The 11,524-nt window shown below is 39.5% G+C and overlaps 1 protein-coding gene across 1 annotated transcript; it reads right to left on the bottom strand.

Annotated features, from left to right (window-relative positions):
- Positions 1–7,516, bottom strand: LOC139473081 (tolloid-like protein 1). The gene is made up of 8 exons (XM_071255597.1): positions 7,462–7,516; positions 5,595–5,688; positions 5,062–5,192; positions 4,455–4,721; positions 3,720–3,804; positions 3,037–3,173; positions 1,319–1,489; positions 1–473 (listed from the first exon to the last, which is right to left on the bottom strand). The coding sequence occupies exons 1-8, from the start codon at positions 7,514–7,516 to the stop codon at positions 1–3; spliced, it is 1,413 nt and encodes a 470-aa protein (XP_071111698.1).
- Positions 7,517–11,524: the final 4,008 nt, after the last annotated feature.

Here is an 11,524-nt window from a genome sequence, read left to right as displayed (position 1 = left end):
TCAACACGTTGTAGTTGATGGGTGAGTGGTGGGTAGGTCGCCGTATACGTTGGACAAGGATTTCGTTCTCTCCGAGGTCCACATTCCTTCGTCCGAAGTAGCCTTGCTACAACCTTGATCCACAGGATCTTCACAGTCAACAGCTTCAGACGTGCCATCTTTCTCGACTGTTGTATGGCAACAACTTGTCAGTGTGGTACCTGCAGAGCAACCATCTCGAGCCGGAAGAATTGGTTGACAAACTGTCTCAGAAACTGTTGGCAGGTTGATGAAGAAGGTTGACTTCGTTGTGGATTTACCGATGACAGCATAGACGGGATCGGTCTCAAGATGTGGATCATACGTTGCCATTTTCTTCTTCTTGTACACAGTGCAGAAAATAGTTACAGTTATCAAAATCAGGAGAAGCACCACTACGCCAAACACTGTTCCTACCACGGTGGCTATGGAATTTACTGAAGTTCTCCGGGAAGCTGACGAATAGAGAGAAATAGATTATTGGAGGATGCCCTCTACATGGGAAGCGCATGAAATAGTCGATGTGACATTTGAGAACAGTATCTTCATCTTTATGCTTTCGTACCTGTATCTATACTTAAGACATCCTCTTAACATTGCTAAAACCTAAGTGATCTTAATTACACATTGTTTAAAAATGTCTCTTTCTTTACGTCACTGTAGCGCAGTAATCGGTTCGCTCCGATTGTTTCTTGGTTTGTCAGCACCATACTCGTGCTCGTGGGTTTCACCGAAGTGGTAAACGCCTGAGACCTGCGTCACTTCGGGCCTTCCTCCCACATTAAGCTGACACGCCGCGATATAACTGTAATACTGTTAAAAGCGGCGTTAAACCTAACACACTCACTGTAGCGCAGTAAGGCTTTTATATATAAGACATATCACAATTATAAAAAAAAGATATAAAGTTTAAAAGTACTACCTATCTCCTCCTCGCTTTTTGAGACAAATGTACCCGAAAATCGTGTTTATGCAGCTTAAATTACCTTTCAGATGTGGTTATTATATACAATGTATATCAAAGGTATCTTATATACTGTGAATGCGTCTCCAAAAGAATGCGACCGCTGGCCCCAAACCAAAATTGCGACTCAATATGAATGCGACACCCCCCTCCTCTCAAGCATCTTAATTATATATAAATGAAATGCCTTTTGTCAGGTTTACAGGAGAATCCTCACCTTAATCCAACCTTACATTAATCCAATGTATTGGTACATTCGAGAAACCAAATCTCGCGACAACAGGGTCCGACTTTATATTAAAAGTTACAAATGCTGTTCACAGAGAGCTTAATTACCCGTTGATGGACGTGGTGTCTTCCTGCTCGCCACATAGAGCACCTTGAAGTCATGGTAACAGACGGATGTTCCAGCAGTGTATTCGAGGTACAGGTCCTGCCCTGAACTGACCAGCGTCACAATAGCTTGACCACACCACTTCCCCAGCAACGGCGATGTGGATGGTGAACCTTAGCAACAAAAGAAACGGTTTGACTAATATCAGGGTTACCCAGACAGTTTAACCCGTAAATAAGTTTTATTTCGTGCTCTCTAAGCTTATAATATCTCTTGGTGTATATCAGTAATGGATAATATTAGTGACTGAGGGTTTACTCCGCTTTAAGCAGAACTCGAGCAATATATGGGGAACCCGAGGAAAGGACTTTAAATATGATTATTCTGATTTGAGGAATTGAAGCTGTTCTTTGGCTCGAGGAACGAACACTTCAACCAGTAGAATACCCCACCAATCGTTGTGGGTTGTACAGTGAAATTGAATGAATGTTGTTTTCGCTGCAGTAAGCACTTAGTCTAGTCTTTTTCAATGTTATAACGACGGGTTGGCTGCATGGAAGAAACTCTACGTTGTCCGGTATGATGACCATCCAAACTGACGTTGTAATCACCTTATCGCGCGACTCTTGTGGATATAGAGGACTCATTCTGCTCCAGTATACCGTTCTATTGTGACATACTCTGCAATCGTTCATTAGGATAGTTTCGTTCAGAACACACCCCGGTGCTGTGATGACTTGGCATTTAACCACAACCATAGGCTCATCTTGCACATCATGTGATTGGACTTTGCTCTTGTTTTTTTTAGACAAACGCTCTAATTCCAAAATCGCAACAGACGGACCTTATGCAAGCCTTTCATGTTGTTTTGCATGATTGAATATAAATTCGACAGTGAGGTACATGGCAATTATCTTTATTCATCAAGTGGCCCTTTCGCCAGGTCTCGACTGTGCTTCGACGACAGCATGTGGAGCCGCACAACCAATGTAAACAAAGGATAACTACGTTTTATGACATTTTCTCAGTGAAAGTTAAACACTCTATGACATATGTTAATCTAAATGTAGAGACTCGTCAAAAATGAAACAGATAAAAAACGTATGCAATATATTGAGTGGGCTGTGTAAGATGTGACGAATCGAAAGAGAGTAGTTTCAGAAATCAGGTCACATCTATGTCTCCATATTATTTCTTTTATTAACCTTAGATAGAATATACCTTTTGTGAATGCGAATTCAAAGTCCCTTGCCATATACAGTCGAACCAACTCACTGCTATAAATGATTTATTTTCCGGAAGTGATATTTTCATAAGTGGTAAGAAAAGGAAGCGAAGTCATTATGGTAAAAGGAGTTACAATGGCGTTTTTTTGGAAACGACATGCAACGAGGTGAGTCGAGTAAGGTGATACCGCAGCTTGTTTCATTCCTGAAAGTTTTATGTAAGTGGATGCCCTTGTACAAAACAATCGTAACGCTACGAACTGTCCTAAGTCTATGTTAAGATGTGGGAATTCCGAGCACCCAGGTCGGCTCTTTTTGACGTCGTGTCGTTCGAACCGGATTCAAAGACAAACTATGGTGGCGAATGGGTCCAGGGTATTTAGCATCAAAGAATACAGATATAATGCCCCGGGTTATCAAGATTGGTGATTACAAATGACAAAAAGTCATCCTGTTCTGTACGTGCCCATACTATAGAAATACCATGTACTCACCATCAAATGCCTGAAGATAGCCATCTTTGCACGGATACTGACGTTTATCATCATTTCCAGACACAATGTTAACTTGCACCTTAAAATTGGAATCGTTTAGCGCTTGGGTCGTCAGTCGCCAGAAACACTGGATGTTCCTTCAAATAATCAAAACGTTCGAAATCAATGTACACTTTATCAAGAATGAAATAATCTATACACGCATATTTATTTATTGTAAAATGGTCTTTTGGTTCTATCCCAGATATATATGCTTAACAAATCGACAGATTGACTTTAGTTTAAAACTTTAGGACCGGTATTCCACATGTATACAAGAGGCAGTATACAATCAATGAGACGTAGTGGATATACATTCAATGATAGCCAGTGGATATAGAATCAGTTTGAGCCAGTGGATGATAGCCAGTAGATATAAAATCAGTTTGAGCATGTGGATATACAGTGGATGACAGTCAGTGGATATAGAAACAGTTTGAGCCAGTGGATGATAGCCAGTGGATATAGAATCAGTTAGAGCCAGTGGATATCAGTCACTGGTAGCCAGTGGATATACAGTCAGTTGGAGTCAGTGGATATACAATCAATGTTAGACGGTGGATACAATCAGTTAGAGACAGTTCATATAAAGTCTATCAGAGCCAGTGGATATACACCAGTCAATCAGTTAAACTGATACGCACAGTTGACCAGAGGGGCAAGGAAGGATTTCCTCCTGTTCTGTGACAGCGACAGTCACTGGGACAGGACTACAAGCCGACGTCACCTCTGAAACAACCATGTACTTTAATCTTTGACTGATGTTGTAGAGTAAATTTAAGTTGGATATTGAGAACACGATTGCCGGTCTCTTGCTTGGTAAAGGTGCCAGGATATATTTGTATTTTGCTGAAGGCCATTCTCAGCAGCATCTAAACTATATGATGGTGTCTTTAAATAACCGAATCTGGACAATACAAACCAGTGGGGTATGCTGGCACGCTGTCAATCAAGTCACCGAGCCTGTCCTCCCGGTTCGTTAGGTCTCACGACTCGCACATGGCGCTGGAGACGTATTCGAACCCGAAATCTCAAAGAGCAGAGTAACCAAAAGCCGCATCAAATCTTAGTGATTCTGGGTAAATATCAGTGGCACGGAGCAACCTTGTTGTAAGAGACGCCTACTAGATCCGGCGATTTGGTTCAACGTTATACAGCAAACAAACAAACGAAAATCGCATCAAAATAATGAAAGAAGTTTAAATCCATAATACCACTTCGGTGTATGATAAACTGATTATTATATAAAGGTCCACACAGCAAAATGCTATTGATGCTATGATCTTTATCATTAAACTTCTTTTTGTTTTGAACTAAACTCGTGTAAGAGGAATATTTCTATTTTAGAACTGGGAAGACTGTTACGAGAATCAACCAACCTTTGTTAGAAGGGGTCGTAGCAACTGTTTGCATTGGAGGCCGTGATTTTGGAGATTTCCATGCAGTTTTGCGAACATAAGCTGCCGGCAAAAGGGACCTTATTCTCCCTGAGTTGTCTGTTATTTGCTTGTAGCGGATTGAAAAACCATAATCACTGTCGATAATAACAGAGTTGAACTTTATGGTCAGAGTCGAGCTCGACGATTGAAACGTAGGAGTCTGCTGACCACACCAGGATCCGAGAAGGGTCCGCCACACAAGAGTGCCTTTAAGAAAGCTACTTTGTTATTGCATGCTTTTAATATACAGAGAGTATTACACAGAATGTTATGATTTCATAAACAAAGGAAACAATCGAATTTACATTATTATGATACAATACAGGGGGTAGAAATCAGATTAATTTTGCTTTTTTATTACGATAGGTGAGTGAGATTGCAATTGGTTTCACGACGTTTTGAACAATATTAAATAAAACACGGCTTGTCAGCTTCATGTGGGAGGTAATCCCGAAGTGATGCAGGTCTTTGAGCCGCGTTGACAAAACAGCCAAACATAAATATTAAGAACATCGTATGTACTTGGTCACTCTGTACGAATGCATACCTTCGTGTACGCTTATGTTGTAAACAGCGTCACATCTTGAAGGAAGAGACGATTCCACAACCTCCATCAGTACTCTGTATCCAGGCCTCGCATAGATCTTCCATTCGCAAACACCACTGCTGGCTACAATGCTAATTATCATTGTGTATCACCTTAAATGTTCTACACACCAGTGAAGATATATTAATTATTTCATAACTACATGGCCAGATTACTGCTATTCTGAATCAACTCTCCTGTAAAAGGGAATATTATTTTGCGCTAAAATCAGCGATATTACAGCTAATTATGGCGACATGATGGTTGATAGCATGAACGAACACCGGTCTACGCAGTCACTCATACACAATTACAGATATTTTTAACAATCGCTCCTAAGTACTAGTAATCGGTTATTACGACAAGCTCTGAGCACGACGAATATATGCCCCAAGAGGATTGACATACAATTCGTTTGTTGCACATTATACATCAATTAGACATTAACATAATATTACGTCTGCGAAAGTAGAATATTTGGCTGTACACCATACCTCAGAAACAGCGGGCCATGATGCGTTGAAATTGTGTTGAACTTCGAGGCGGCAAACAGAACGGCATCACAATGGGACCAATGGATTGAGGCAACTTGAAATAAGTTTAATGATTTATTTGCATCAAACATTCATTCTGTAGTGTGCATGAGAGTAAAACAAGATTAAGTAAAAAAAACCCACCACAAATTAAGAATTCATGGATGTTATTTGTATAAAACATTGGTGAGGTGAGGTGAGGTGAAATGGGGTTTAACGTCGCGTCCAAGATTATTGCACTTATATAGCGACGTGCATGCACGTGTATATGTGTGTGTGTGGCTGCTTGTACTAGTCCGGACTGATGCCGATTTATAGTGCTAGGACACTGAGATACCATGCCGCAGTTAAACATGAATACCCCACTCAGACACTGTATACTGACTCCGAGCCGACCAGTCCTTGTTTTAGCCCCTTAATGCCGAGTGCCAGACAGGGTAACAACAAGTACCATCTTTTAACGTCTTTTGGTATGACGCGGCCGGGGAACGAACCCCGGACCTTCCGCTCTCCGGGCGGACGCTCTACCATTAGACCACGGAGGCGGCTTAAAACAGGGGAATGTTATAAATAGTTGTATTGTTATTATCAATATTGTTGCCCAAAACAAGCACACTATTTCGAACACGAAATAGTGATCCCAAGTTTTGTAAAATTATATGTGTAAATGCAGTGGACACTGGTGCAACTGTAAACCTTCCTTTCGTTCACGGAATTCTGTGTAAAAGGACATTATGCATATGGGTATAAAACCAACTCATACTATTCATCAGTACATAATGAGTACAGAAATCAACATTAAAATGCCATTTATATCGACAGAACAGTTATAGAATGGGTTATGCGGTTGTTTGTACTCGTGTAACAATCACCAGGTTCCTGTCACGCTGTCGACAGACATGGCAGATGGTGGACAGACCCAGGACATGCAGACAGGCCCAATGTCCTTGTCCTCGTCGGTCCTGCATTTCCGCTTCCAGTGCATTAAAACTGTATAATCAAGTGCTGTGTTTTTGCATATTCTCTGATAATAAACGTTACATTTGAAAAATCTTCTTGTCAAGCCTAATACATAGCTTGTAAATGTAAAGGTCGTATAGTGTCACTGATCATGAAATCCCTGCCAATATATTATATGGAGGTTATGTTGTCATATATCTAACAATGGGAAACTTCCAATGTATAATAGCAACACTAAACCTTGCTCTTGATTGGTAAAAATCATTGAACTGAAGACATAAATAAGGAAATTAGAAATAGGTAAAACTATAATCATGTCGTAGTGTGCTAACAAACAATTATAGGCTTTATGAACAGAAGTGTATTTAAATATAATTCCATGAATAAGCCAACCGTCTTTATCGTTTGGCGTGCATTCGATTGCTTGACATAATATTATTTAGATTTAAAACTGTCACCCAGGCTTGCTAATATGCTGCTGTAGAAGGTAATGTGACAATTCTAATAGACCATTTATCCGTAATAATTAGTAAGTAAGTTAAAGTTGTGTTCAAGTGGGCAGTATTTCAGCAATATTGTACAATTATTGTACAATATGAACATGTCGATGACGGACAGCTTAACATGATTAACACCATCCCTCTGGCTGTTAGCCATTATAAGTTTAGCCGTCAGTTAAAATATACTAATATTCTGCGAATACAACTTATAATAAAATAATATAATAATATGAATATACTTGCCTGATGTTACCTTTCAGTGTACATCCACATTAATTAATAAGTACCAAATCCACATTTCAGACAGATATAAAAATAAAAGATAATGTCATGTAAAAATGTATGATGAGTTTCTGAAATGTAGTTACCTGTATTAATGCAGAGACCCAACAGGAAGGCAAGGCAAATCCTTATCAGTGGCATGATGCTAACACTTGCATAACCCAGCGGCCACGTCGACTACCTGAGATTATCTGTCATCAGTGTGACTGTGCAGGTGTCTTTCTTTCTGTGTTCATTATGATGAATGTTTTCCTTTGTAGAACTTCTTATTGCAGAAAACCCATTGACAGTTCGATATGACTAAAGTATACATGTGTGTTTTTTTGCGAGTACAGATATGTGCCTGCAACTACAAGAACGTGTTGTTTCTTCAAAAGAAACCTCAAATACAGTTATTGTAATAATATTTCAATGTTAATAGATCAGGTGGATACTTTTGCAACAATCTTTTCAAATGAATTACTGACACGGTAATATTGAAATATTTCCAAACATCGTAATAAAACCACTCTTTGACAACATATGAGAATATAAATCAAAGATGTCAAATATTTTAGTCAAATGCCGTCAGGAAAATCTTCATTGAATTCTAAAGTACATGAAGCAATATTGTTTAAATTCTCATCTGTTTTCAAACAAACATAATTGTACATGACTGTCACGTGATTGCGGTGCGCATTCATCATTGTGTTAAATGTCATTCATTGAGGACATTATCATCTGTCAAAGGAGAAAACATAAAATGAAATCTGCTTTATTGTGATGAATGACAAAATGATTGACTATACTTGTTTTCGAGATGCTTTCAAAGCGTCATGTTGCCACTTGGTATTAAAAGATCTTAAAACATGTAAACTTCATCTATCTCCAACTGTAAGGTGATATTTGTTTATCATTAAAAGAAAGCGACCAAAACATTTCCATAATAATCAGAAAGCTCTCTTAAAAGCAAAGTTTGCTCGGTTGCTCCTAAAAAACTTTAGACAGGAGGATCTAGGATATTGGTCGACATTCATTTTAGTTGCATATTGAACAGGTGAAGTCATCGCTCGTTCCATACAGTCTTGTGGAGTGGTTTTTGTCACTAAAACATAATCTACGTGCATAGGTCTAAATATGAGGCGGGTTCACTGGTCTCATATTCTTTTGCGTAAATCAGCGGAACAGACTTGGTTTTTCGACCGTTATTGAACTATATATGATAATCGATATACCTGAAGCTCAAGTTAAATTTCGTGGCCAAATTCCCATGTTTTGATTTTGCCAATCCGTGAAGAAATTCTGAAACAATAAGCATAACGAAACTGACCAACAAGCAGGGAAATACAATTGGTGTCCATGGGAATGCCTACTTAATTAGGCATCGTCCCTTAAAACCTATGATCCAAGATTCGCCCCGTTGATGTTGTTTTGGTGTTCGTCAGCACGGCACCACTGCGTACTCGTAGACGGGTGATTCCGGTAGAACGGGACATGCTAACCCTTTTCGTTAAAAGCTGGTTTTATCACAGATTCAAACTCACTTACAAGCTCTGCCTTCAAGAAATATCATTTTCACAGAGGATAACCCCTCTAGATATACTTGCACATTATCCCAATTAAAACACAAGGAATTTAAAAGCGACCTTTGTGACAGGGATGCATAATGAGATTAATTAAGAAATGTCTGTATATTTCTATGCTATGTGGCCCAGTGGTCTGTCTTTGTTTAAGGCGCCGCTTCTCAGTTGTCGTGAGTTCCAATCCCATATTGCTTTAGATTGTAATTCTTGGTCCGGAGTTCGAATCCCATAATGCTTTTGACTGTAATTCTTGGACGTGAATTCGAATTCCATATTTCTTTTGATTACAATTCTTGGCCCTGAGTTTGAATCCCACATTAGTTTTGCATATATTTCTTGGGCGTCAGTTCGAATCTCTTTTTTATCATAATTCTTTGACGTGAGTTCAAACCCAATGTTCTATGACACTAGGACGTGGCTTTTGTAAAAGACGACAAATAATTGAATATAGTGGCCAGTCTCGATGACTCATCGTATCCCGACGGGGTGGAATGTTCTACATAAATCAGTCACTGGTTTGTCTAGTCCAGTATTAATTATGTACTAGCCGCATTGAAATGATGGGTGCGGGGACCTGGGATTATATAAAAAATAAACTATTTCAGAAATTGTCTGAAATAAATAAATATGCTTCAGATTGTTGGAGACAAAAAAACAACAGAAATTGTGTACAGTAGCACAAAAACACATTGTTGCAAGAACTTTACAAAACATATCAAAGGTCGTATTTGCAGCGGAAGCTGAAAGATATCCAGACTGCACACAAACTCCTGTGCCTGACCCAGCCCCACCCCACTTCAACCCCGTCCCTCCCCCCTCCTCCGAGTATCAAGTGATACGTCCATGTGGTGCTCCAAGTGTGTGACTGATCACTTTAGCTCACAACAGCCATACAAGCAACAATAAAAGATACACATGTGATGTGTTGTGCATAGCGTACACAAATACGCAGCTGGTATTATCTGGAGGTATGATATAATTTCTTCCCCGCAGTACGAGTGAACAGTCGATCCATTATCAACACAAGCGATTGCTGTTCCCCTCATACAAATCACTTACAGTCCTTAATCACTTACACTTCCGCCTGTCTCAAGCTGTAAATCTTTAGTCCATTGGCTGTCCCGAGGGCATTGTGAATGATGACTCACTCATACGCGCAAAACACGTGTGTTGACATATACAAGATCTTTATGTCCGCCTGCTAGTGCAAAAGGCGAAAATGAGAGATAGTTACCGGCATAAAAAAATTCACCGTCAATCGCAGAACATAACAAAGATAAATTACATAAAATATATATTTAATAAATATATTTCAGAAAATACAATGATCGACTTCTACAAGTGCATCAAATCGACGTAACAAAACCTTGAAATGGTTGAATCAGATATTATATTTTGACATACATATACAATGTCATTATGATTGATCGATTTAATCTCGAATAATAGCTAAAATACATATACAACAGCAACGTCTAGACAAGTGTCACGTCAAGTATTCACGTCTCTACAGTCAGACGTAGTACAAGGTGTTCAAGTCTTTACAAACAATTAAACACCAGGTGTTCACGTCTCTCCTAACACATCTGGCATCAGGAGTTCACGTCTCGTTCGACATGTGTAGCACCAGGTGTTTCTACACGTTTCTACAGACAAATGTAGCTGTAGGTGTCCACGTCTTTACAGACAAGTGTCGCATCTGATGTTCACGTCTCTCCAGACATATGCAGCACTGGATGCCCATTCCATTTAAGAAAAGTGTAGGGATCGAGTGAATAATAACTTACTCAGTAGAAGCACACTGGTCAAAGTATTACCATATACCATTGGGAATCAATACGCCCCTTGTCATATCATCTATTAATGGTCCAGATCTGATCCCGCTCCACAAACTTCAAATTGTATAACGAGAATCTACATATCAGTGTGAGACTTTCAGTACGATTCATCTCAAAACAAACTCATTAAAATCAGATCTTAGTCCATGCAGGCGTAAACAATTTAAAAGACAGCTCATTACAGTTCTCGTCATGCAACCTCGAAAACGAAAACGTAAAGTAGACAAGGTCTGTAACATACTCATGCTAGATTATCGTCCATCTCTCGCTCCACATTTAAAACGTTAGAGACTTTCCACAGCCCGCGGGAAGTACTGCCGTTCAATCACGGCCACCAATTAGACATTCCAAAATGTTCTATTGTTCAGTTTTCACATTTTGAATTGAGAACTTAGTTGAAATATCTTTCAGAACGTCGTCTGAAACGTAAGCAGCTACGTCGATATTAGCGCCGTAAGTTCGAGAGAACTGCTTTCTGATTTGCTAATGTCGACTTACTGGTATTCATCTTTGGGGGGCTTGTTTCGCGCAAGGCCGCGTAACAAGACAAGTAATGGGATGTTCTCAAAACTTTCGTGTTGCGTCCACTAAGATCTGTTTTTAATGAGATTATCTAATTAACCTGACAAATCTGTGCATACAAAGTAAAAAAAATAAACTGGTTCGGGGGGTTTGGCCCCTCTTTCCTGTAACCATCTTCCCGAGACAAGGGTGTTAACTGACTACAGAAGTCTAGTTTCCAACCTTGC

Source organism: Haliotis cracherodii, unplaced genomic scaffold (assembly GCF_022045235.1).
Source record: "Haliotis cracherodii isolate W230 unplaced genomic scaffold, xgHalCrac1.p SCAF_1, whole genome shotgun sequence".
In the NCBI taxonomy this organism is placed as follows: domain Eukaryota; kingdom Metazoa; phylum Mollusca; class Gastropoda; order Lepetellida; family Haliotidae; genus Haliotis; species Haliotis cracherodii.
Note: the sequence above shows the minus strand (reverse complement) of the source record. Positions and strands in the feature narration are given on the sequence as shown.